Source organism: Drosophila ananassae, chromosome 2L, assembly GCF_017639315.1.
Source record: "Drosophila ananassae strain 14024-0371.13 chromosome 2L, ASM1763931v2, whole genome shotgun sequence".
NCBI lineage: Eukaryota > Metazoa > Arthropoda > Insecta > Diptera > Drosophilidae > Drosophila > Drosophila ananassae.
The window spans coordinates 12,978,992-13,005,671 of NC_057927.1; the positions used below are offsets into that span (position 1 = coordinate 12,978,992).

Genomic DNA, 26,680 nt, shown 5'->3' on the forward strand with positions numbered 1-26,680 from the left:
GAAAGATTTCTTATAAGCTGAAACCTTTAAAGATTTTTTGTGAGATTAAAAGTGTCTTTTACAATAACTGAATGTTTAAATTTCAAAAGTGAACAAAATAAAACCGTTTCTTTAAATTATTTTTTAAATTTTTTTAGCAAAACTGAAATATTAAAGAAATCCTCATTTTTATGCTAATTTTTAAATTAGTTTTTGCATGGAAGTATCTGAAAATCTGTGAAATACTTTACTTTACCTCTACTTAATGTATAATTTACATGGTTCAATTTTTCACAAAGCTTTTTTCGACAATGTGGCAGCACTGGCAAAGCTTATTTTTTAACGGTCAAAATGTGACCAGTCGATGTTAGGGTGAAAATAAGCTTAAAGTTTGAGAGCAACGCGTCAGGCACACTCCACAGCGAACTACGGAGCACAATAATAATAACAACTGGAATAACCGATATGTGGGAGCCGCCACGATTAAGTGCATCATTGCGCACGAAAACGGAGCTAGAGGCAAGGACTCGTCGATTCAATGTCCTGCGACAGGCTCAAACATGCCAGCCGACAGCCACGACGACAAGCTCCCAAGAGTAAGTGGCACAGATTTCACCGGTGATGAAATTCTACTGATTAGGGCTTTCCATATGTTTCCAGCAGCAAGGAGGAGCAAACTATTGCCAAGCTTTTGGCACAGATTCCCGCGGAGAAACAGCCGGCCGCCAAGGTTCAGTTGCAGAAGCTGCGTAACTTGGTTCAGGAGTGCATGGGTTACGAGGAGCAGCCACAGGTGGTAGAGCATGCGGCTCTGTATATCTTCTGGTTACTGCTCGATCAGCGGGTGGTGCTGGTCGCCACCACCAATCGGCTGCACAGCATGTTTGGCAATACCTTCGACCGCAAGAAGACCCAAATCCACGCCTGCGTAATGGCTATCGGAGATGCTCTCGAGGATCACGAGCGAGCGGACCTGAAACGCTGGCAACAAGCACACCGAAAATCTCCGGGCAGCAGACCTCTTTGGGGAGCTCATATTCACGTGAAGATAGTCCCTACAAAACGGGTGGACATCAGTCTGCTGACCGATCTCTCCCCGGATCCTCCGCTAAAGAACCGCTCAGTTAAGTTCTCCATGAAGCTCAAATCCAAAGCCGCCTCGGAGATGGAAAAAAGTACCGACCATGAGGCCAAGTTAAGCAAGGAAGTTCAGAGCCTGCTAAGCATCGCTGAGAAACTGGACGACGAGCACCTACTTAGTCGGGTGGGTGACATTCTGGGCTCCAAACGCAGCAGCGACGAGCTGCAGAATGAGCTAATGGAGCTGCTCGGCTTTGACCACTTTGAACTGGTGATTGAACTGCTCCAGGAACGGGAAAAAATTGCCCGACAACTGGACCAGCACGCAACCAGATCGCGCCGCATCAAAGAGGTGAAACAGAAGCGCACACAGTCGGCGGCCCATGCCGGCGGAGCGGAGAAACGGCCCACGGTGGCCAGTGCTGTGGTGGTGCAGTCTGCCCAGGAGAAGCAACTGGGGAAGATGCAGCGTCGCGAGGAAAAGAAACTGCAGCGCATTATGAAGAGTATAAGAGATGAGGAGGACCCAGACGATCAAGGAGGTTCCGTTGCTATTTCCACTCAGCAGTTACGTATGCAGCACCAGCGAAAGCTTCTGGAAGCCGCCCAACGTGAGCCATTACTCCTCACAACCAAGGCAGTTAAGGCGGAGCACAAACAGTCGGCTTATAGCCAGCCCATCCACTATCCCTACGTCTTTGATAGCCAACTGACGGCCAAGCAACACGCCGGATTTATTGGCGGGAGCAGGATAACCTTGCCAGACACAGCCCAGCGAATAGACAACAAGCAGTGGGAGGAGGTTAAGATCCCTGCGGGCGATCCGCCCCCACTAACCGTCGGCAACAACCGCATTCAAATCGAGGAACTGGACGACGTTGGACGACTGGCCTTTGCCAACTGCAAGGAGCTGAATCGAATTCAATCCGTGGTCTACCCAGTGGCCTACCACAGCAACGAAAATATGCTTGTCTGCGCACCGACTGGAGCTGGCAAAACCAATGTGGCTATGCTGACCATCGTACACACCATTCGTTGCCACCTGGAGCAGGGAATAATCAACCGGGATCAGTTCAAGATTGTCTACATAGCCCCCATGAAGGCCCTGGCCGCCGAGATGGTGGAAAACTTCTCCAAACGACTGAAATCTTTGGAAATTGTTGTGAAAGAACTTACTGGCGACATGCAGTTGACCAAAGCGGAGATGACAGCCACCCAGATTTTGGTTACCACCCCGGAGAAATGGGATGTGGTCACCCGAAAAGGTTAGCTTCAATCATTTACACAAATATTTGACCGATTTTGAACCCTTTCAGGTAGCGGAGACGTGGCCTTGATTAGCCTGGTGAAGCTACTGATTATTGACGAAGTGCATCTGCTGCACGGAGATCGAGGTCCAGTGATAGAGGCCCTGGTAGCCCGCACCCTGAGGCTTGTGGAATCATCACAGTCTATGATCCGCATCGTGGGTTTGTCCGCCACCCTGCCCAACTACATTGACGTGGCCCACTTCTTGCGAGTTAATCCTATGAAGGGTCTGTTCTACTTCGACTCGCGTTTCCGACCCGTTCCATTGGACACAAACTTCATAGGTGTTAAGTCCGTGAAGCCGCTTCAGCAAATCGCCGACATGGACCAGTGCTGCTATCAAAAGTGTCTGGAAATGGTGCAGCAGGGCCATCAAGTGATGGTGTTCGTTCACGCCCGCAACGCCACTGTGAGAACTGCAAATGTGATACGCGAACTGGCCCAGCAGAACAACACCAGCGCTGTCTTCCTGCCGCAGGACTCTAATGCTCGCGGTCTCGCCACGAGATCGATTCAAAAGAGCAGAAACAAGCAGCTGGTGGAACTCTTCAGCTTCGGCCTGGCCATGCACCATGCAGGCATGTTGCGAGCGGATCGCCAGATGGTGGAAAAATATTTTGTCGATGGCCACATCTCGGTGCTGGTCTGCACTGCCACTCTGGCTTGGGGCGTAAACTTGCCAGCACATGCGGTTATTATCCGTGGAACGGATATCTACGATGCCAAGCACGGCAGCTTCATCGACTTGGGAATTCTGGACGTGTTGCAGATCTTTGGACGCGCCGGTCGCCCCCAGTTCGACAAGAGCGGTGTGGGCACCATCATAACCAGCTACGATAAGCTGAATCACTATCTTTCACTGCTCACCAACCAGTTCCCCATAGAATCCAATTTTGTGCAGTGCCTGGCTGACAATCTTAATGCAGAGATCGGTCTTGGCACCATCTCCAATGTGGAGGAAGCCATCGAGTGGCTTAGCTACACGTGAGTTGGTCATATTTCAAATGAAATAATAGTAAGAAAATATTTTCTGTGTAGATACTTGTTCGTACGAATGCGCATCAATCCCCACGTCTATGGCATCGAGTACGCGGAGCTTCAGAAGGACCCCACATTGGAGGCCCGGCGTCGAGCTCTCATCATGTCGGCATCGATGAGCCTGGACAAGGCTCGTATGATGCGTTTTAACCAGCGCACTATGGACATGAATATTACCGACTTAGGACGCACTGCCTCGCACTTCTACATCAAATACGACACCGTGGAAATATTCAATGAGCTCATGAAGCCTTTTATGAACGAAGCTGAAATACTGGCCATGATTTCTCAGGCCCAAGAGTTCCAGCAGCTGAAGGTTCGGGACGATGAGATGGAGGAATTGGATGAGCTGAGGAGCGCTTACTGCAAGATAAAGCCCTTTGGAGGAAGCGAGAATATTTGCGGAAAGGTAACTTGTAACTTGTATTCAAATTGTGAATGAGAGATTCTACGGCAAGTCTTCTCTTTAGGTCAACATCCTCATCCAGACATACTTGTCCAATGGATACGTGAAGTCCTTCTCGCTCAGCTCTGACATGTCCTACATAACACAGAACATTGGCAGAATCACCAGGGCCCTGTTCTCCATTGTGTTGCGACAGAATAATGCCGTTCTGGCAGGTCGCCTCCTGCAGTTGTGCAAAATGTTCGAGCGGAGGCAGTGGGACTTCGATAGCCACCTGCGGCAGTTCCCCGCCATCAATGCCGAGACAATTGAAAAGCTGGAACGACGTGGGTTAAGTGTCTATCGGCTAAGGGACATGGAGCAGCGCGAGTTGAAGGAATGGTTGCGTAGCGATCGCTACGCGGATCTCGTCATCCGCTCTGCCCAGGAGCTGCCCATGCTAGAGGTGGAAGCGAGTCTGCAGCCCATTACCCGTACTGTGCTGCGGATAAAAGTGGACATCTGGCCCAGCTTCACGTGGAACGATCGGGTGCATGGAAAAACAAGTCAAAGCTTTTGGTTGTGGATCGAGGATCCTGAATCGAACTACATCTACCACTCGGAACTATTCCAGATGAGCCGGAAGGTCGTGTTCAGCGGCCAGGCGCAGCAGCTTGTGATGACCATTCCGCTAAAGGAGCCCCTGCCGCCCCAGTACTACATTCGCGTAAGCAGCGATAGCTGGCTGGGCAGCACCACCTGCATTCCACTGTCGTTCCAGCACCTCGTGCTGCCAGAGCATCATCCACCGCTGACGGAACTACTGCCCCTGCGGCCACTACCAGTCAGCAGCCTGAAGAACGCCCTCTATGAGTCCATGTACAAATTCACCCACTTCAATCCCATCCAGACACAAATCTTCCACTGTCTGTACCACACGGACAATAATGTGTTGCTGGGTGCTCCGACGGGCAGTGGCAAGACTATCGTGGCCGAAATCGCCATCTTCAGGGCCCTCAACCAAAACCCCAAATCCAAAGTGGTTTACATAGCTCCGCTTAAAGCGTTGGTAAAGGAACGCATATCGGACTGGGAGCAACGTTTCCAGCGCTCTTCTCTGGGTCTCAAGGTAGTGGAACTCACCGGAGATGTGACTCCAGATATTCAGGCCATTCGGGAGTCCCAACTGATTGTGACCACGCCGGAAAAATGGGACGGTATAAGTCGATCCTGGCAAACTCGAGAGTACGTGCAGCATGTATCCCTTATCGTAATCGACGAGATCCATCTCCTTGGCGAGGACAGAGGACCGGTCATCGAGGTGATTGTCTCCCGTACCAACTTCATAAGCTCTCATACGGGCCGCAACATTCGCATCGTTGGACTTTCGACTGCTCTGGCCAATGCCCAAGATCTGGCCAACTGGTTAGGCATCACCCAGATGGGCTTGTATAACTTTAAACCCTCGGTCCGACCGGTGCCTCTGCAGGTTCACATCAACGGCTTCCCCGGCAAGCACTACTGCCCCCGGATGGCAACCATGAATCGGCCCACCTTCCAGGCGATACGCACTTACTCTCCCTGTGAACCGACCATCGTTTTTGTATCTTCCCGCCGGCAGACGCGACTCACAGCCCTGGACCTCATCACCTTCGTGGCTGGAGACGCCAATCCTAAACAGTTCCTGCACATTGACGAACAAGAAATGGAGCTCATATTGCAGAACATCCGCGACCAAAACTTGAAGTTCTGCTTGGCTTTCGGAATTGGACTTCATCACGCCGGTTTGCAGGAGCAGGACCGGAAATGCGTGGAGGAACTATTTCTTAACCGCAAGATACAGGTACTGGTGGCTACCTCTACCTTGGCTTGGGGAGTCAATCTACCAGCCCATCTAGTGGTGATTAAGGGCACTGAGTACTTTGATGGCAAGGTGAAGAAGTACGTGGACATGCCAATCACGGATGTGTTGCAGATGATGGGCAGAGCCGGAAGACCACAGTTCGACAACGAAGGTGTCGCCGTAGTACTGGTGCACGACGAGAAGAAAAACTTCTACAAGAAGTTCTTGTACGATCCCTTCCCAGTGGAGTCTAGTCTACTGGGTGTCCTCTCGGAACACATCAATGCCGAAATCGTGGCCGGAACTGTTCAAACCAAACAGGCTGCTCTTGATTATCTTACATGGACGTACTTCTTCAGAAGACTACTCCGCAATCCTTCCTACTATCAGTTGGAAGGAATAGAACCCGAAAATGTAAACGCCTTCATGTCTAATCTCGTGGAGCGGGTGGTGTACGATCTTTCGGCTGCGGCTTGTGTGGTCGAGCGCGATGGGTGCCTAGTGCCAACATTTCTGGGACGAATCAGCTCCTACTACTACCTATCGTACCGGACTATGCAGCATTTCCTCGAGGATCTGCAACCGGGAATGGGCACCAAAGAGGTTCTGTTAGCCATTGCCGATTCCTACGAGTTTGACCAGCAGCCGGTGCGGCACAATGAGGACAAGTACAACGAGCAAATGGCCGAGACGAGCCGCTACAGGCCGCCGTCGGCTAGCTGGGATTCCCCATACACAAAGACGTTCCTCCTGCTGCAGGCGCACTTTTCCCGTCATTCGCTGCCAAACTCAGATTACCTCACGGACACCAAATCAGCTCTGGACAACGCCACGAGAGTTATGCAGGCCATGGTGGACTACACAGCCGAACGGGGCTGGCTATCCACTACCCTTGTTGTGCAGCAGTTGATGCAGAGCGTCATTCAGGCCCGCTGGTTCGACGCCAGCGAGTTCCTTACATTGCCAGGAGTGAATGATGATAACTTGGATGCTTTCCTAAACATAGACCACGAAGGCTACGACTACTTGTCGCTTCCTGTTGTTAAGGAGCTGTGCAGGAAGGAGTACGACGTACTGGCCAAGCCACTAAGGGACGCTTTCGAGGAGCACGAAATAGAGCAAATATACAAGGTAAGATTTCCTTCAGAATATTATGTACAGGTATTCTCAAAATATGTATTCCAGGTAATTCAAGACTTGCCTGAAATCGCATTGCAAATTTTCGTGGAAGGTCGCTACGCGGAGCAGGAATATGCCAAGCGACCCTTGTCCCTAGAAAATGACCGGAAAGGTGAATGGATGCCTTTACACGCCAACGAAGACTATGTCCTGGTCGTGGATCTTCAGCGCCTAAATGTTGCTGGACAACGGCGATCTGCTGGCCAAAACTATTCGGTTCACTGCCCCAAATATCCGAAGCCGAAGAACGAAGCCTGGTTCCTGACCTTGGGATCCCAGGCCAATGACGAAGTCCTGGCTATGAAGCGGGTCACTATACGCGGCAAGCGATCCACCAATCGGATATCCTTTCAGGCAACTCCGCGGCGTGGGCGCCTCCAACTCACGTTGTATTTGATGTCCGACTGTCTGATCGGATTCGATCAGCAGTATGATCTGCAATTCGAGATCATCGATGCTAAAGACTGCTAAGGTCCCAGCACAAAGTATACATAAGGTGAATATTGTAGAAATCTGTAGAAGCTGGACTGTGCCTAAATCTTTATTAGAAACTGATTTGTGAAACATTTTCATTAGTTTTATATAGGGTATTTTAACAGTCCTAAAGTTTAAATTCAAACGGAGTTACGTACTTCTTATGTGATCCTCCATTAAGTTAAACATTTTCAATCATTTATGGGTAGCTTCGTCAAGAAGCTCTTTGTTAATCAACGTATTAGAGAACTAGGTCGTATAGTGAACTTTTTACTTATTGAAATTATGAAATAAAGTTTTGTATTAAGTGAAACAACCAAGACAGTGGTCTCAGATTAATAATAAATATTTGAAACTTGATTTCTGGATAGTATTGTTTGGAAAATAAAGAGAACTCTTGCCCAATGCCGGTTGAAACCAACACAAACGGGAATCGATTAAACTATCTTCGAAACAATTTGTTTTGGCTGACTCATAACATAACATAAACATAAGAGAACACTCTAGAGAAAGAGTAAACATTTATTAATAAAGGTAATCAAAGTCTTGGAGAGTTAGTTGGTTTCTGTTTGTTGACGAACTAAGTTCCGGTCTGTCGGTTAAATATGCTACCATTTCTTTTATTGATAGCCTCGCTATTGACACTATCGTGGTTCTACCTGAAGCACCATTATGATTACTGGGAACGTCAAGGGTTTCCAGCTCAAAAGCACTCCGGGATTCCATTCGGTTGCTTGGACACTGTGTGGCGTCAAGAGAAGAGCATGGGCCTGGCCATATACGATGTGTATTTATAGAGTACGGACCCAGTGGTGGGTATTTATCTCTTTTTCCGTCCGGGACTCTTAATCCGCGACGCTGCACTGGCACGCCGGGTACTTACCCAAGATTTTGCAAGCTTTCACGATCGTGGAGTATATGTCGATGAGGAGTGGAACCCACTGAACTCCAATATCTTCTCCTTGCGAGGTCAAAGCTGGCGCTCCATGCGACAAATGTTGTCACCGTGCTTTACTTCCGGAAAGCTAAAGGCCATGTACAGCACGTCCGAAGACATTGGGGATAAGATGGTGGCTCACCTTCAAAAGGTTCTGCCAGTCCAAGAATTCCACGAGGTGGACATAAAAAGAGTCATGCAAAACTACGCCATCGACATAATTGGCTCCACCATCTTCGGATTGGAGGTGAACAGTTTCGAGAATCCTAACAACAAATTCCGGAATTTGGTAACTCTAGCGCAACCTAAGAACCGATTTGGTGCCATGTTTTTCATGATGTTGTTCCTTCTGCCATCGTAAGTATAAAGGTTCTTGTGACCCCAGTCTGTATCTTAATTTGTATTTCACTTGAATAGAGTCGCCAAGATGCTGTTCCGAATAGGGCTTAAAAACCCAGTCGGTCTCGCCATGCTGGAAATCGTCAAGGAAACTATTGAGCACAGGGAAAAGCACGGAATTATTCGAAAGGATATGCTGCAGTTGCTCATGAACCTCAGGAACACGGGAAAAATAGAGGAGAATGACGAGAAATGTTTCAGCATTCAAAAAACCCCCGAAGGTGAGAAATGGTTGAATGTGAATGACCTTAGTGAATAAGAAGGTATTTAATTTAATCATATTTCCAACAACAGGCCAAATCAAAGCTATTTCATTGGAGGCAATCACAGCCCAGTCCTTTTTCTTTTACATTGCTGGACAGGAGACCACTGCAGCAACGGCGGCTTTTACCATCTTCGAGCTGGCCCAGTATCCCGAACACTTGAAACGCCTGCAGTCGGAAATAGATGAGACTCTGTCCAAGAACGATGGCAGGATTTCCTATGACTCCCTCCAGAAGATGGAATTCCTGGAGTTGTGCCTTCAGGAGACCCTGCGCAAGTATCCTGGTCTACCCATGATGAACCGCGAATGTACTCAGGACTACCCTGTGCCCGAATCGAATCACGTCATTCCGAAAGGCACTCCTGTTGTTATATCCCTGTATGGCATCCACCGTGATCCAGAGTTCTTCCCTAATCCGGAAACCTACGATCCCTATCGGTTCACGGAGGAGAGTCGCAATTACAGTCCCACTGCATTTATGCCATTTGGTGAGGGTCCTAGGATATGCATCGCCCAGCGAATGGGACGGATGAACTCCAAGCTGGCCATCGTCAAGATCCTGCAGAACTTCAACGTCGGAGAATTAAAAAAACAGGAGCTTGAATTTGATAGCAGTGGTATCACCCTTATGCCTAAAAATGGAGTCAAGGTTCATTTATCAAGGAGAGTTTTCAACGAGTCGTAAATTATTCTGGTAGCTCATTAATCATTACTAGGATCTGTAAGGATTTTATATGCAAATATATGAAAAATAAAATAAATATTGTTTAGGCAAAAATTTTTTTAGTTTTTTATTTTTACAGAAAATTGATTAGCGCCAACCTTTTATCTTTGTTTAATTGATGATAACTTATGGATTCCCGGGTGGGTTATTATCAATGTAGTATCAATGTGGTAAATACTAATATTACTACTGCATAGCTTACTATCTTTCTTAGTCTTAGCGAAAGCTTCCAACTATTTCATATTAATAAAGAGCGAAGTACTTAGGCTAAAAAATGATATAATATATAACAGTTCCCATTCTCTTAATTCTTTGCGTTGGAAGAAAATCGATATTGTAATTTTATTTTAAATTAATAATAAGCTTTCGGAACTAAGAGAAATCTTAAGAGAATTTCCTAAACGCAGATTCAATAAGCTGTGTGTATTTCACAATGTTATTTTATATAGATAGGGATCTAAATCGGTTATCAGACTTCAAAGTCGTCAGAGAACGAAATTTTACATTCGCTCAAAAGAAGTTCCTATAAAAGGGAATGACATGCCTTTCGGAGATCAGTTACATTTTTAATTCCAATATGATTACACTACTATTAGTCGTGGCATCACTGTCAACGTTAGCGTGGTTCTACCTGAAGCACCACTATGATTACTGGCAGCGACGCAGCTTCCCAGTCTATAAGCAGTCCGGGATCCCATTCGGCTGCCTGGACTCTGTGTGGCGGCAGGAGAGGAGCATGGGCTTGGCCATCCACGATGTGTACTTGAGGACCAAGGAAAAGGTGGTGGGCATTTACCTGCTCTTCCGTCCGGGTGTTTTGATCCGAGATGCTGCTCTAGCGCGCCGAGTGCTTACACAAGACTTTGCCAGCTTTCACGATCGCGGAGTGTATGTGGATGAAAAGAACGATCCCCTAAATGCCAATTTATTCTCTCTGCAAGGTCAGAGTTGGCGTTCCTTGCGCCATACGTTGTCGCCGTGCTTCACGTCGGGAAAACTGAAAGCCATGTACAGCACTTCCGAAGACATTGGCGATAAGATGGTCTCTCACCTTCAAAAGGTTCTTCCCGAAAAAGGATCTCAGGAAGTGGACCTCAAAAAAATTATGCAAAACTTTGCCGTGGATATCATTGCCTCAACAATTTTTGGATTGGACGTAAATAGTTTCGAGCATCCGGACAACAAATTCAACAATTTGGTAACCATAGCCGAATGAACGCCATATTTGGTGTGATGATTTTCATGGTTCCTCCGTGAGTTCAAAACAACTACTTGTGATTTACAGATAAATATATTAGGTTCTTCCTTTTAACGAATATAGTGTGGCGAAACTACTGCTTAAACTGGGCCTAAGAAATCCCATTGCTGTAGCTATGCTGGACATTGTCAAGGAAACTATTGAGCACAGGGAGAAGCATGGCATCGTTCGAAAGGATCTTATGCAGTTGCTCATAAATTTTAGAAACACGGGAAAAATTGAAGAGAATGATGAGAAATGTTTCAGCATTCAAAAAACCCCCGAAGGTAAGTAAGTTCCTTTAAAGGAACTAAAAAGTTTATTTATCAGAAGCTTCTGCAATTATGAAATTCTTTTTTCGTCCAGGTCATATCAAGGCCATTTCGTTGGAGGCTCTCACCGCCCAGGCCTTTATCTTCTATATTGCTGGCCAGGAGACAACTGGATCGGCAGCGGCTTTTACCATTTACGAGTTGGCCCAGTATCCTGAACACCTGAAGCGCCTTCAGGCGGAGGTGGACGAGACTTTGGCCAAGAACGATGGAAAGATTACCTATGATGCGCTGCATAAAATGGAGTTTTTGGAGTTGTGCTTTCAAGAGACTCTTCGCAAATATCCTGGTCTACCCATGTTGAACCGCGAATGTACTCAGGACTACCATGTGCCCGATACTAATCACGTCATCCCGAAAGGCACTCCTGTTGTTATATCTCTGTTTGGCATACATCGGGATGCAGAGTTCTTCCCCAATCCGGAAACATATGATCCTTACCGCTTCACGGAGGAGAGTCACAATTACAGTCCCACCGCATTTATGCCATTTGGCGAGGGTCCTAGGATTTGTATCGCCCAGCGAATGGGGCGCATGAACTCCAAACTGGCCATCGTCAAGATCCTGCAGCATTTCAACGTTGAAGTTATGAGCAGAAGAGAGGTGGAATACGAAGCCCATGGCATAGCCCTGATACCCAAAGGAGGAGTCAAAGTGCGCTTGTCCAAACGAAATCCTAACGTGCCATAAAAAATTATCGCTGTGGACGGCAGTCCTCGTAGATGACGAAGCACATGCTTTAGTGTGCGCGTAAAAATGAAACCCAAAAACGATAGAGCATAGACATACTATGCGAACTGTTCAGATAAGAGATTTATAATTTCTTTCAGAATACTGTTTAAAATATATTTTGGTTGTTGGCATTAAAATTATCTTAGTTCGAAATTCTGGACAAGGTTTCTAGGGAAATGGGGAAACTCTAAGGAGTTAATCTACGTACTGATACAAATCCAGTTATGATGAAAATATTTAAATATAAAACCAAAATAAACAATAGGAATGAAAACAAACCTTAAAAACCGGCTTAAGATTGCTTTCATTCAACAAAAAACAAGCTTTGAATCTCTTCCACCTATTTCACAATTCCAATGTTGAGTTGATCAAAGAGACAGCTATCAGAATTGCTTATCAGTGTTCTAAAGAGAACTATATAGAGAGAGAGTAGCAAACTAAGCCCACACGAAACCCCCCAGTTCCTATATAAAGGGAAGACAAGCTTTTTTGGGGCCAGTTCAATTTTAAACCTGCAAGTTTCAACCGCAATTCCAATATGTTTTCGATACTATTATTGGTCGCCTCGCTATTGACATTGGCGTGGTTCTACTTGAAGCACCACTATGATTACTGGCAGCGTCGCGGGATGCCAGTCTATGAGCCGTCCGGAATTCCGTTCGGTTGCCTGGACTCTGTGTGGCGGCAGGAGAGGAGCATGGGGTTGGCCATCCACGATGTGTACTTGAGGACTAAGGAAAAGGTGGTCGGCATTTACCTGCTCTTCCGTCCGGGTGTGTTGATCCGGGACGCTGCTCTAGTACGCCGTGTGCTCACCCAAGACTTTGCCAGCTTTCACGATCGCGGAGTGTATGTGGATGAAACGAATGACCCCTTGAGTGCCAATTTATTCTCGCTACAAGGTCAGAGTTGGCGTTCCATGCGCCATATGTTGTCGCCGTGCTTTACATCCGGAAAACTAAAGGCCATGTATAGCACATCCGAAGACATTGGCGATAAGATGGTCTCTCACCTTCAAAAGGTTCTACCGGAGGAGGGATCCCAGGAGGTGGACCTCAAAAAAGTTATGCAAAACTACGCTGTTGATATCATTGCCTCAACAATTTTTGGATTGGACGTTAACAGTTTCGATCATCCGGATAACAAATTCAACAATTTGGTTGCTATAGCTCGAAAGAATAACCGGTTTACGGCACTTTTTGGCATGATGATATTCCTGGTGCCTTCGTAAGAATAATTCAATTCTTTGTACTCTCCAGTTTTATTTATTTAGATCTTTAAAAAAATATAGAATCGCGCAATTCCTTTTTAAAGTGGGCCTCAAAAACCCCGTCGGTCTCGCCATGCTGGAAATCGTCAAGGAAACTATTGAGCACAGGGAAAAGCACGGAATTGTTCGAAAGGATATGCTCCAGTTGCTAATGAATTTCAGAAACACTGGAAAAATAGAAGAGAATGACGAGAAATGTTTCAGCATTCAAAAATCCCCCGAAGGTAAGCAGTTATTAAAGTTTCAAAGTATGAAAAGCTTTTGCAATTGTGAAATTCTTTTTTCTTCCAGGTCATATCAAGGCCATTTCGTTGGAGGCTATTACCGCCCAGGCCTTTATTTTTTATATTGCTGGCCAGGAGACAACAGGGTCAACAGCAGCTTTTACCATTTACGAGTTGGCCCAGTACCCTGAACACCTGAAACGCCTGCAGGCGGAGGTGGACGAGACTTTGGCCAAGAACGATGGAAAGATTACCTATGACGCGCTCCATAAGATGGAGTTCCTAGAGTTGTGCGTCCAGGAAACCCTTCGAAAGTATCCTGGTCTACCCATGTTGAACCGCGAATGCACTCAGGACTACACCGTGCCTGAAACTAATCACGTCATCCCGAAAGGCACTCCTATTGTTATATCTCTATATGGTCTTCACCGGGATGAAGAGTTCTTTCCGAATCCGGAAACCTACGATCCCAATCGTTTCACGGAGGAGAGTCACAATTACAATCCCACTGCATTTATGCCATTTGGTGAAGGTCCAAGAATTTGCATTGCCCAGCGAATGGGGCGCATGAATTCCAAGCTGGCCATTATCAAGATCCTGCAGAACTTCAACGTGGAAGTGATGAGTAAGCGAGAGCTGGAATTCGAAACCCATGGCATAGCCTTGATGCCCAAACACGGAGTCAAAGTGCGTCTGTCGAAACGAATTCCCAAAATGGCGTAAATTATAATGGGTGATAAAAACCGTGCTCTTTAAACGTATAGAAAATAATTAAAAATCTAAAAGAGTAGGTATAAAAAAAGTTTAAATCTAATCTAATACACAGTGTAAAGAAATAATAAGTGCAATGAAAAGTGTTTAAAATATTCTTTAAGTTTGAAACTGTAACAGGTATATACGAAAAAAAATACATTTTTTATTTTTCTTATCAGTAAAATGTAGCAATTATAAAGAAAAATAATTTATTTTTAATAATGTAAAAATATTGATAAATAATTTATTCTATTTATAAAAATAGAAACGGTATTGGACTTGCAAATTCGTTGAGTTAAGAACTCTTATCAAATATGCTGAGGTCAGTGACAAAAAACGGATGAAATTTTGTTAAAGAGGTGCATTATTTGTTGATAACAGGTAAATGCTTAATTCCTCTTATCGCCAAAACGAAATCTATTGATATGGAAGCCCACCGAACCATTACTGATTACCCCTAGCAAGAAGGAGATACAACTAATCAGTTCATTTGTTTAGTAAATGTTTGACATTTTTGTTTATAAATTTCACAATGTGCATACATTTTGCACAACTTGTACGCCATGACTTTTTATGAATGATTTGAAATATATTATTAAGAAGATTTTGTAGTTTGTGAGCTTTTGCTAAATAATCTACAAAGAAGTGAAGTCAACGAATCTTTATTGAATGCTTGCCAATGTCAAAAGGTCACAGATAATAGGTACATATATACTATAGATATTATTTACAATAACAAAACCGGTTCGGCAACTATCCAGTCCAGTTTTACGTGTCTGTTTAATGGTTTGTCTTAAATATTCTCCCTTTCCTCTTGCAGTTGCAATTTTTGTCCATTTTCCAGCAACTTTTGCTTGTTTTTTTGCCTGAAAATCTCCTTGCTGGCCTCCTTGATTGCCTCGAATATTTTGGCCTGCGACATAATCTGCTTCTGCACATTTTCCACAGCTGGCTCGGCATTAATATCGATCAAATCGCTTAAGCCCTCGGATAAATACTCATTATTATAGGGCTTTTCCTCGATCTCGTTACGCTTTATCAGCGAAAAAGGTGGATATGACGGATAGGAAGTTCGCTTACGGCCACACCCTGTAATCATTTTAGTTAATTGCTTTGCTTTAGATAGATATCGACTATAAATACCAGTAAAGGCGTTGCAAAAAGGTCGCTTTTCATACTTCCATTGAATAACGCCACTTAGCTTATGCTGTACAAAAGAAATTCAAATAGTAACAAGGTTTTTTTTAAGTTTATTGCATTTTTGTATGGAATCATGACTAAATATGATTACTATTCAAATATTAAATAATCATCAGAAAAATCATTCTTAAGTGGCGGGGTTGTGAAATTTAGATTTCTATTAATATTACACACATCGAATAGTAAGTCCATCTTTATAGTAGTTCACTCACATTTGACAAGTTGTTCACTTCACTGTTTTCCCTTTCAAGCGAAGCTTGGCAAGAGATCACAAAAACCAAAAGAACAGCCATTCTCAAGGAATTCTTAATCGGAGAGGTCATGATGGATAGATTTAATTGCGTTTCAGAGATGCTATAGCCCAGATTTTCCTCTCGGCAGCAACCGATACGTTTAGTCCTCGAATGTCAAATGAAAGAAGCCAGTGCCTGGGCCTTGGTCAACATCTCGTATACGCAATGTGAGACTTGTTGCTTTCAAAATGTGACAGGACCTCCAGCTGGGCGAGGAATGTATTTTGGTTGCCACTTAATAGCTTTTTGTGTTTTTCCCGACCTTTCCCAGCTCCGAAGCCCCCCGTCAATCGACATTGCATTGACGTTTGCGGTCCATGGTCCTTGCTCCTTGCCCTTGCAAGGACATTAAACGCCTTTTGCGATGTCCAATTGAATTTAAAAAGCAGCCATCTGTGGAATTTTGTCGAGTGTAGCTGCAGTGGCCAGATTATTCTCGTGAGCGAACGGAGGCGTTTGTCTATTTTTAAAGAGCCAATATGAAATACCCGAAAACCCACTCACAGATCGCTTGTAGAAGCACGTCTGTTTTCTATGTACATCACATTGGAGAGTCGGTGAGTCGGAAAAAAATTGAGCAAGCGTGTGCATTTCCCGAAAAGATTTCCTCACACCTCCACGAGATTTTTGCGGCACAAACAGCGGCAATTTCGAGTCGATTCTCTGCAGGAACAGTTCGCGTGCTACTCGGCTCCGGAATTCCTCCATAAGTTGCAAGGCCCGCCGCTAACTGGATCTTGATAAATAAATAACCATATATTATTCATCTTCTGGATAAACAAAAATCAGAAGCCAAAAAGACGAAAAACTTGTGCCCTAGTTGATTTCGGCTTCTGTTTGAATTGGTGTCGAAAGTAGAGGAATTTCTGTGTCACGTTAATAAAAATAGCATGTGAGTAATAAGGAATTCTATAAATTATGCAAATTAATTGACAAACACGACAATTTAATTGCAATAGACAGGATGGTGATTTCTGGCAGGGAGCGTAACAAAAATTATGGATACAAATTCCATTCTTTCGAGCTCTTAACGCATTGAATGCGTTTTCTGGTTGCTAGTTTGAATCTTCTGTACCTTGTTTTTGACTGCGTAAAGTAAAAAACTAAAAATAACTCGTCTATTTTGAGTTTTCTTCAGTTTTACTGTCACACATTGGTTTGACAACTTTTCTTCGCCGGCTTCTGATTCTGCTTTTCGCTTTCTTCTCTCTTATTTTATTAATTAAGAAAAATCATTGTTGAGCGTTTTCCGTCTCATTGTTTATATTGAACATCAAATTCTTTTCATATTTCTCGAGCAGAAACTGTAAACATTTCAGCCGTAATTCGCGCCGAGAAAATTACAACATTATCTTAAGCAGATCGTAAAAAATAATTTGGTATAAAAAGTGAAAAGCTGTTCAATTTAATGGCCCCATAGGAGGAACAAAACAACAACAGCTTGTCGTGTGACGATGTCTGTTTTCGCTATTGCTGCTGCTGTTGCAGCCAAAGTTTACATTTATTTTTAAGTATGAAATTTATTTTATTAATTTCCTCACTCGCCTATTTATAGACCAGAGATGTCAGAGTCCGCAGCCCAACAACAGCAGCCGCAAAATGGCAAGGAACGCTCCAAGTCCACGGAGGAGAAGGAGATACCACGCGAGCCGGCCCTGGTCCTCAAAGACATTGACGTGAGTCTTTCCAAAATTTAATTAAATGCATTCGTGTTTTGGGTAATTTATATTTGACATTTTCCTTTACCATAGAAAATATTTTTTTTGTCTCTATCTGCACGATAAAAATCTCCAACAAATTATTAATGGTTGGTACCCTTACCACATATAAGAATATATCGAAAGGACAAAATTATCATCCCCGGAGGTTATATCTTCGCCAATACTGGTCCAATTCATGAGCGAAGTACCTCATCCAAATTTTGGATCGATTTTCTACCAATTTCTTACAAAATCCATAATCAAAATATTATATATTTTGTGAAGTTTTTACCAAGTGGAAATGTGAAAAATGCATGTGATGGACAATATGGACCACTACGGAGGCAATATGTTCGCCACTACTTATCCGATTCTTGAGCGGAGTACCTTAGTCGATTTGTGGATCGATTCTCTATCAATTTTCGCCAGAATCCAGATAAAACATTTTTTTTAGATTTTTTGTCAAAATTTTTTGGAGGTCCCCTTCAAAATGGGGAATATGCATGGAAGGGTCTATATGACCCACTACGGAGGCTATATCTTCGCCACTACTTATTCGATTCTTGAGCGGAGTACCTTAATCGATTTGTGGATCGATTCTCTATCAATTTTCGCCAGAATCCAAAAATAATTTTTTTTTTAGATTTTTTGTAAAAATTTCTGGGGGTCCCCTTCAAAATGCGGAATATGCATGGGAGGGACTATATGACCCACTACGAAAGCTATATCTTCGCCACTACTTATCCGATTCTTGAGCGGAGTAGCTTAATTGATTTGTGGATCGATTCTCTATCAATTTTCGCCAGGATCTAGAAACTAATTTTTTTAAAATTTTTTTGTCAAAATTTCTGGGGGTCCCCTTTAAAATGCGGAACATGCATGAAAGGGACTTTATGGCCCACTACGAAGGCAATAGCTTCGCCACTACTTATCCGATTCTTGAGCGGAGTACCTTAATCGATTTGTGGATCGATTCTCTATCAATTTTCGCCCGGATCCAGAAACAAAATTTTTTTTAGATTTTTTGTCAAAATTTAAATTTCAAATTCCCTTTAAAACGCGGAACATGCATGGGAGGAACTATATGACCCACTACGGAAGCTATATCTTCGCCACTACTTATCCGATTCTTAAGCGGAGTACCTTAGTCGATTTTTGGATCGATTCTCCATCAATTTTCGCCAAAATCCAGAAACAACATTTTTTTAGATTTTTTGTCAAATTTTCTGGGGGTTCCCTTCTAACTATCTGATTCTTTGACTAACATTGAAAAGTTTCGCTATTCATTTTCCATTATCTTTTGTTAGAAATAACCCAAATTATTTGGGTCAAGTTTTACCATTTTTGGATTATTTATAACAAACACCTCTTTCTTAAATAAATCCGCACAGATTAAGACTGAACTAGAATGCCTCGTAAAACTGCTGGATGGAAAAATCTACAAGGAGGAAGAGGTGGCCATGGAGGAGCTGCATCAGTATTTGATCGAGGACGATGGCTCCTGGGCTCTGGGCGACAATTTTCTTGTATTTGTCCAGCGTGTCTTGCGTGATGTTCAGGCCTTCTCTCCGGACACACGGATACATTTGATCCGAACACTTGCCTATGCCGCTTTAAAAGACGATGTGATCATTATTCTGCATCAAGATCGCCGGGATCACACGCTGATGAACTTTGCCCAGGATATTGATAAGCATACACCGGAGGAGCAGCAAGCCTGGGCCATGTTTGTAAGCTAATCTATCGAAGAGCTATATAACTCATAATATAGTTTCATTATTTATTAGATGTGTAACCTGTTTGAGAATGTCGGACCCTCCGAGTGGTTGCTTTACATTTCCGAATGGGACTACAATGGCCAGACCATCTCCAATATTCGCGTAACTACCAAGGTGGCCGTTCACTGCATCCTTTCCAATTGCCCGCAACTCAAAAACATTGGCAGCATGATCCTCTACAATATTGGAATCAAGGAAGTCAAGACTGTGGTATGTTAAGTACTCACTTATGTGTGAAGATAGAATTTTATGTGGGACAATCTTTTAGGTTTTCGATGACATCGCTGTAGAACTGGCCATGGCCATTCTTCAGTTCTTCCAGAGCAGTCCTAACGAAGACCAGATCTTCCGCACGTTGAAGGCGCTCGCCCGCTTCCTCGAGGTATTGACCTATATTCTACATATCTGAAACTGACAGCTGTCACTGATTCTGCCTTTGAATATTTTTCACTTCAGGTTTCGGCAGATGTGCCAATGATCATTCAAATGATTGGACCGCATCCAAAACAGTTTGCCGGCAAAAGCGAGCGCGTCGACGAGCTGATAAAAATCATCAGTCGCAAGGTGCCCGCCTAAGGGGAACTTCCACTCAAAATGAACATAACCATAGTTTCTCCTCTTTTCTAATATATATTTTTATTTTAGACCCACACTTTTGTAAAGCATTTTAGCGACTCAATAAACACTTGTACCCTTTTAAAAGGTCCAACTACATGGCAGCATCGCCGCAGCAAAGTTTCAGGAAGGGAAACCCAGTGCCTCCACTGGCGCGGAGTTGCAGCCAATGCTTCTGGTTGGACACGAACATCTCCGAAGGCAGTTGGGTATCCTGTGCGGATGTGTCTTCTAAAAAACAGTTTCATCAATGCAAACACACAGAAAAGACAATCTAGATCCCACTTACGCGCCTTTTTGTCGAACTTGGGCGACTGGGTAATAGATATCACATCCTCCGGCTTACGGAGGAGTATTTTTCCCACTCCCTTGCACATCCGCAGCACCTCGTGATTACTTAGCTTCTCCAGCTGCTCTTCGTCCAGCAAAGTGCAGCTCAGGATCCATTCCCGTACATCGTCAAAATCGTTGAGCAATCGCACGGCTCCATTCACACTGAAGCGTATCCGTTTCTGGTAAATAAAGTCCAGCCAGGCCTCGCAAATCAGTTTCAGGATAAGCTTGAGAATGACGATGTCCTTGGTGGCACGTATGGTCGGAAGGTAGATCTCATCTAGCACATAGCCCACGTACAGGCTCTTCTCATCATTGTTGTAGACCTCGCGTTGCCAGAAGGTGGCGGCGGGAAAGCAGAGCGTAAAATTGGCCAGGCTAAGAACTCGGCAGACCGCGGATAGAATTTGAACACACTCATCGGTGGTTTTCTGGGAGAAACAAGCGGATTATCTCTCAATCATAACCTCTTTAAAAACATAGCATACCTTTGTGTGCCATCATTACTTCTATACATCTTTATAATCATTTCTAATCTACAGTACTCACCTTTAGCTTGTCTATATTGGCATTGACCTCGGTGATTAACTTGGTTCGCAGGGCAACACAAACCAACATTAGGATATCGCTCAGATCGGCAGTGAGTTTGGGCAGTTGAAAGGTTACAAAGACATTGAGACAGAGTTTAACATCGTGCTCCAGTATCTGGAAGAATCGGTCCATTTTCCATTCGCAGCACAGAAGCTTAGCCTGTTCCGTGACCCAGAGACGCATCGAATGCACCGAGTGATCTGAATGGAAGCCATAAAATGTAGAAACAATTCTCGGGATTATAAATCTTCCATAAAAATCCCACCTAATCTATGAAGAATGGGTATTTGCTCTGCCACGGGCAGCAAACTAGAGTTGTTGTGAGCTTCGAGATTGGAAAAGTATTGGTTACTCAAGTTGACCAGGTTGGCAAAAACGCTGATCCAAACAGTGCCAGTTAGAGTACCAAATTCCTATTGATGTGATTTTTAATAAAATAAAGTGCTATAATGAAATATTATTACATTTTTGGGGCAATCGCGGTACTGTTCCACAACTGCATCCACCAGACGCGTGGTGTTATTGGACGAGATGAGGGTGAGACGGAAAAGCTGATCCCATATGTTATTGCACACAAAACCGGTAAGGATCTCGCCAATACCACGTAGGGTCGAGAAAACAGGCTCCGGTATGTCTTAGGATATTAAAATCATATAAATGTTTAAAGAAAGCTAAAGTAATACCTTACCATTAACACTCTGATGATAGAGCCAGCTGCGTATTGAGTCGATATGGGTGAGACGATAACAAGACACCGGAGTGTCTATCCACCACAGCAGGATGTGGTCCAAGATGATACCGACATACGACCAGAGTAAGCGCAATCCCTTTACAATATACACATTCATATCCACAGGTCCTTTCTTGCCATTATCTGCAAATAATTAAAATTATAACATCGAAAAATATTTCAGAAATCATTTGTGAGTTTACCAAAAATGGTAGGACTTATCTCAGTGGCCTTGGCTATTAACTGGGCTATAAACACGCGTTCTTTGTGAAGAAAGCTTTCCGTATGTTTGCACCGCAAGCTTTGATTTTGATGATCCTGATCCTGTGCCTGGAGATTCGAATCTGCCATCTGCATGGACTTGTAATCTTGGGCAGAATCACAGTAAGGCTGATAGTCGCCGGCGGCAAAGGAAATGTTCAAGGTGCGCAAAATCTCCAGGCTGGAGGATGTGGACTCCAGATGCTGTTGTTCCCGCCAGGCATCTTGCTCTCCCATATTAAAGAGCCCAAACACTAGATCCAAAGCATTTTGTTCAACTCGATTCTGGGCCACTAACTAATATTGAATTTGTTAAAAATTTGTTTAACTTTAAATTACTCAAAAATGTATTGAAATGAACTCCCACCTGAAGCACATATCCAAAATCAATCGGCTTGAGAGTCAATAGAAGACCTGGAAACATATTGCTGCAGACATTGGCGTGCATTTCCTCCTTCCGTTTGCTGCCCAGTTTGGGCTCTTCCTCAGGCTCCTCCTCGCCAGGTTGAGGTTCCACTTCCACTTTCTCCGGTTTCTTCTCCACCTTGCGGCACTTGTTGTACAGCTGAGTGATGTGCAGAGCCCAATTCAACCACATTTCCGACTGCATGGACTTACGAAGGAGGAAACTTAGCTGAAATGCAGATTCCAAATCATCCGAGTCTTTAGAGATAACAGGATTATTCACTTACTGTCTTTTTAAGAACAAAAGTTAACTGGCAAAACCGCCTATCATTTAACTCCATGATCAAGTGGAACTTTTTCATTAGCAGCTGGTTGTATGGACTGCGCTTGATCTTCTTCGAAAGAGACTGAAAGTCGGCATTCTTGGTCTCGTCCTTGAGGTTCCAGTACTGCTCCACCACCCGTTCGCACTCCTCCAAAATGGTATCCTTAGAAAAGGGTAGTAATAGCTGTGATGCATTCTATAGAAGCCATAAGTAGTACTTACATTCTCGCTGAATATAGCCGAATTAACGTCGATCACTATCCGCTTGGTAATACGACGCAGCTCCAGGCCCAATTTGCCGATTTCCGCGAACGTGTGCATCGGCTGGGATTTGTTGCGGCAGTACCATTTCGGGGTGGTGCTCATTTTCGGTGGGGCCTGGCCGCTGGCGGTGGACGACGAACGGGAACGGGAACAGGTACGGCAACGGAGCGGAGCGGGACAGGACGAGACGGGTCCGGAACGCAACCCCTTTCCCCAAAAGTTCAGCCAATCACCTGCGCCTGGGCCTAGACAAATTGCTTTTTAATTATTTAGTGTCTCCCAGGCACGCATCCGCATCCGTCTCTGCCGCGTCTTCCCTATTTCCGAAGCCTGGCAAATGCAAATTTTTCAACTGTTGGATCGATTACGGTTCTCGTGACCTCCGCAGCCAGGCAACGCACGCATCCTGCCGCGGAAAGAGCAGTGGATTTCCCCAAAAACTAGTGGGTGGCGTAGCCCTGATACATGGCACCTATATGTGCCCATTAGATAAACATCGACTGGCACGCATTCAGCCTTATTCAAATGGGTTACATAGTTTTTTGGGGGCCTGGTTCATAAATGCCAGCCAATGGGGCTAACATATTCAGTAATACTTTAGTAAGTCGTAGGAATCGTGCTCTGGAAGTTGAACTTTTTAACAAACTAGTGCTTAGATAAAAGTTTTTGCAACAAAAAACATTTTATGAATGCTGGCACACAAGTCGTATGAGTAATTCACTTATCTTTGGAACAGCCTTAGCTTATTCTCGTTGTTTATTCTTTCGGAATCCGAAATAATCATTTAGAATTAAAACTCTTAAATACTATTCATATTATTCAAGTTTTTCTTTTTTTTTTATTTTTAATGTTAAGATAAGGAAGTATAATTTGGTAGACAAAGTATATACAGAATTTAATTGTAAAGTTTTCATGGCACTTAAATCATACCTACAGAAATCGTAATTATTTCTACGTTGACTACCGAATTACATATTAAATTTTGAAACACGAACTTAATTCTAATTAACATTGACATATTGTGCAAAGTATTCTATGCCTGACTATCTCCCACAAGAGTTGATGGATTGTCAACAGCGGAGGCTGGTTGGACTACGATAGCTGGCTTATCCTCCGAAGTATTGCTGACCAATGCCTTGGCTATCCAGGAACAGACCAGCAATAGAATAATGAAGACATGTGTCACTAATAGGTGGTCAAGGGACTGGCGCACCGCCTCCCAGGAGCCGCGATTTTCCACGTAGAAGCAGAAGTACAGGCTCATGGCGTCGTTCACCAGGAAGACACAGATCATGATGGAACGGGCATTCTTGCGGCCAAAGGAAACCAGCGCATAAACGGAGGACATTATAATGATGGAGGGAATGAAAATCTTCAGCAGGATCAGTGCGACAGACAGGTGAAGGGAAAAGCTGGAGAGGAAGAGTCGCGAAACAGTGGCTTTGAATGTGAAATTGAAGAACCAATGTCCGGTACCAAAGAAGGACACATAGAAGTATACAAGGAAGATAATGGCATAGCGGTAAGATTCCTTCAGGTGCTTTAGTGGAGACTTGGAGGGTATGACTCGGTCCAGTTCCAGCTCTTCAGAGACTTCCTGATTATCACCAATATGTTCGATTTCTTCTACTTCATCTTCCCGAACTTTTATTTCCTTTTGCAGCTTCCTTTCTTGGAGCAGATCCATGTTCAAGGAGAACTCTGTGATCATGATTTGGGCAACGATTGACTCTATGGACGTGGTCAGCATTATGTGCAACGTAAGCATGTTGAATATGATCAGCTCCACCCGCCGCTTCGGATGCTTCACGCCGCTATATGGAATCGACAGGAAAGAGTAGGCGAGGTACGTCCAGCAGACGGCATAAACGTAAAAGCAAACGTCCTTTTCCGCGTCCCACTGATAGACTCCATAGCCGGCGAATAGAAGGGCTGCCAGATTGACGGTCCACACCCTAATACTCAGCTGATGTGACATGACAACTGGGCGAAGCAAGGAGAGCACCATGCTGACGAACAACACATGAGAGTTTCTCACCAAATCGTGAATGGGATGAATTAACCAATCCAACCAGGAATTTTGCTTCGCCATAAGGATCACGGTAAGCAGGATCACAAGAAGAAACCAGGAAACGGTCTTCCAAGATTGATGACAGAAGGCCTTGGTGTTTCCAAAGATCGTGAGCAGCCCATAAAGAATTCCAATATGGGTGTTTTCAAAGGCCATCAGGATAAGCAAGCCGGCAGGCACAACTATTCCAATTAAATGAAGAACTGGCAAGGCAATCGACTGCCCCTCCAAAGGACGTTCCGCCAAGGCCACGACCAGGAGGCCCAAGGGCAGCACCAAATAGAAGGCCGTAAGATAGGGAACATTTTGCAATACAATCACTGGCACTACCATTAATCCTGCCAAGCTTATAATAAGAGTGGGGTACGTAAGATATCCTTTACGGGGCGACCTTGGGTGACTAGATTCCCGAGTAAGCTGCATCAGCAGACAGAAGAACCACGCCACGTAGGATAACGTGGTGCTCACCAGCAAGGGAATATGATAATAGCTGTGATAGTAATCCAGGCACTGCTGTGCCAGCTTTCCTGTGTCCTGACTCAAGGTTGTGGCCTTTAAGATGTTTTCTTCGGCCAGGAGTAATTTAACCACCTTTATGTAGGCATCTATCTTTTCGGAGGTCAGATCATCGAATTTGGGAAGATAATCACAGAAAATACTGTTCTCGTGACGGTGTATTAGTATCTGGGCCTGCTTCAGCAATTGCAGGACATTAAGGTGGAGGGCATGGAACTTGTACTCGGCACTGGCGTTCAAGAACTCCTTGGGCAGCAGGGCCATGTTGTTCATGGGCGGCGGCAAGCCGATTAGGGCGGACATCAGAGGAGCCAGTTGGATCTGATCGATGAAGTGGAGCGGTAGAATTAGTCCATCCTCGTTGGCGGTGAAGTTTTTGCCACCACTGGGTGCCAGATGATTAACCCCAGATCCCCAAAGGATTAAGGGAGTTTCCACCTCATTTTTACCACCGCCGCCATGCAAGCCTTAAAAGGTAAACAGAATCTTCACTGTTAATAGTAAGAAAAGTACAAATATTTACCACTGTTGCTCATTCCGTGATCGGAAGTAAGAATATACGCTGTGCCACTGTCGTTGAAGACACTTTCGAAGAGGTCGTGGGTCTCTCGGATTATCCACTGAGTGGTATTCAGCATTTCCCTAAACCGACGCGAGGTCGGCATGAAGGCATGTCCGGCAAAGTCCATGTCTACCAGGTATATGAAAAACACCACCGCAGTGGCCTTACGCAGTGGCTGGACGTTGTCCTCATTGGTGAGAAACTCCTTTACTTCTCGATAGACCTTTTCATCGTTCCTGAGCGTTCCCGATATATCAGTTTTTTTGAATGTATTGAAATGGAGCTGTTGTCCGCCATTGGGCAGCTGGGTGAATATGTCGGCCACGAGTTTGTCCATCCAACCGATAGCATTGCGGCTTCGATTGAAGACGGTATCGTAGTTGCTCGGATTCCAGCCAAAGTTGGTAAGGGCCGCAGCCGGATCCTCGTTGAAGCCGGCGAAGATTGCGATGTGACCCGGCCGAGTCACTGTTGGCGATGAGGCTTTGGAAATGCCCACAAGACCGCGATCTTCGAAAAAGCTCCGCAAGTCGGGCACATTGCTGCAGTTGTTCTCCAAAATGGACCCTGCACGCAGGCCATCGGAAACGAAGACCACCAACCGATCCGCAGGCGGTTCCAGGCCCAAATCCCGCATATCCGGCATAGGATTTAGGCCCGACAGAACTGTGGTCTGGAAGTAGATGGTCAGTATCGAGCCCAGCAGCAGAAGATGCACCACCAAAGCCTGAACCTTCCACATTTTCCTATTGGTTGTTCAGAGTGTTGAGTTGAAACCACAAAACGAAGTGTGTTCTAATAGTGTGATCTATATTGTGTAACTAACTTTTATGGAGTGAACAAGTGGAGGCTACAGAAATATCATGGTATGCCATGT

At 44.6% G+C, this 26,680-nt stretch overlaps 7 protein-coding genes and 2 pseudogenes across 8 annotated transcripts; 6 read left to right on the forward strand and 3 right to left on the reverse strand.

Moving 5' to 3' along the window:
* Positions 1-343: 343 nt before the first annotated feature.
* Positions 344-7,646, forward strand: LOC6501079 (activating signal cointegrator 1 complex subunit 3). Of its 2 annotated transcripts, none has more exons than XM_001954482.4 (6): positions 344-575; positions 640-2,324; positions 2,376-3,351; positions 3,406-3,814; positions 3,876-6,764; positions 6,819-7,646. In XM_001954482.4, the coding sequence occupies exons 1-6, from the start codon at positions 445-447 to the stop codon at positions 7,281-7,283; spliced, it is 6,555 nt and encodes a 2,184-aa protein (XP_001954518.1). In that variant the 5' UTR covers positions 344-444; the 3' UTR covers positions 7,284-7,646. The 2 variants fall into 2 exon arrangements, with proteins under 2 accessions (XP_001954518.1, XP_014766885.1); XM_014911399.3 differs by having other exon boundaries at positions 643-2,324.
* A 244-nt stretch (positions 7,647-7,890) lies between these two features.
* On the forward strand, positions 7,891-9,653 carry LOC6501080 (annotated as a pseudogene).
* Positions 9,654-10,164: 511 nt separating this feature from the next.
* LOC6501082 lies at positions 10,165-12,114 on the forward strand (annotated as a pseudogene).
* A 296-nt stretch (positions 12,115-12,410) lies between these two features.
* On the forward strand, positions 12,411-14,316 carry LOC6501083 (probable cytochrome P450 6d4). The gene is made up of 3 exons (XM_001954486.3): positions 12,411-13,139; positions 13,204-13,406; positions 13,474-14,316. The coding sequence occupies exons 1-3, from the start codon at positions 12,451-12,453 to the stop codon at positions 14,127-14,129; spliced, it is 1,548 nt and encodes a 515-aa protein (XP_001954522.1). The 5' UTR covers positions 12,411-12,450; the 3' UTR covers positions 14,130-14,316.
* A 334-nt stretch (positions 14,317-14,650) lies between these two features.
* Positions 14,651-15,747, reverse strand: LOC6499491 (cardioactive peptide). The gene is made up of 3 exons (XM_001954487.4): positions 15,572-15,747; positions 15,303-15,366; positions 14,651-15,248 (listed from the first exon to the last, which is right to left on the reverse strand). Exons 1-3 carry the CDS (start codon positions 15,680-15,682, stop codon positions 14,953-14,955), a joined length of 471 nt encoding a protein of 156 aa, XP_001954523.1. The 5' UTR covers positions 15,683-15,747; the 3' UTR covers positions 14,651-14,952.
* A 23-nt stretch (positions 15,748-15,770) lies between these two features.
* Positions 15,771-16,362, forward strand: LOC116654584. The gene is made up of 3 exons (XM_032449962.2): positions 15,771-15,819; positions 15,924-16,090; positions 16,159-16,362. Exons 1-3 carry the CDS (start codon positions 15,771-15,773, stop codon positions 16,360-16,362), a joined length of 420 nt encoding a protein of 139 aa, XP_032305853.1.
* Positions 15,828-19,842, forward strand: LOC6501084. Its single transcript, XM_001954488.4, has 6 exons — positions 15,828-16,544; positions 17,208-17,328; positions 18,744-19,082; positions 19,140-19,340; positions 19,399-19,512; positions 19,587-19,842. Exons 2-6 carry the CDS (start codon positions 17,215-17,217, stop codon positions 19,704-19,706), a joined length of 888 nt encoding a protein of 295 aa, XP_001954524.1. The 5' UTR covers positions 15,828-16,544; positions 17,208-17,214; the 3' UTR covers positions 19,707-19,842.
* LOC6499490 lies at positions 19,834-23,190 on the reverse strand. Its single transcript, XM_001954489.4, has 10 exons — positions 22,613-23,190; positions 22,353-22,553; positions 22,028-22,294; positions 21,603-21,957; positions 21,358-21,543; positions 21,134-21,303; positions 20,935-21,082; positions 20,628-20,869; positions 20,035-20,509; positions 19,834-19,976 (listed from the first exon to the last, which is right to left on the reverse strand). The coding sequence occupies exons 1-10, from the start codon at positions 22,754-22,756 to the stop codon at positions 19,840-19,842; spliced, it is 2,325 nt and encodes a 774-aa protein (XP_001954525.1). The 5' UTR covers positions 22,757-23,190; the 3' UTR covers positions 19,834-19,839.
* Positions 23,191-23,518: 328 nt separating this feature from the next.
* On the reverse strand, positions 23,519-26,648 carry LOC6499489 (GPI ethanolamine phosphate transferase 1). The gene is made up of 2 exons (XM_001954490.4): positions 25,765-26,648; positions 23,519-25,708 (listed from the first exon to the last, which is right to left on the reverse strand). The coding sequence occupies exons 1-2, from the start codon at positions 26,543-26,545 to the stop codon at positions 23,688-23,690; spliced, it is 2,802 nt and encodes a 933-aa protein (XP_001954526.1). The 5' UTR covers positions 26,546-26,648; the 3' UTR covers positions 23,519-23,687.
* Positions 26,649-26,680: the final 32 nt, after the last annotated feature.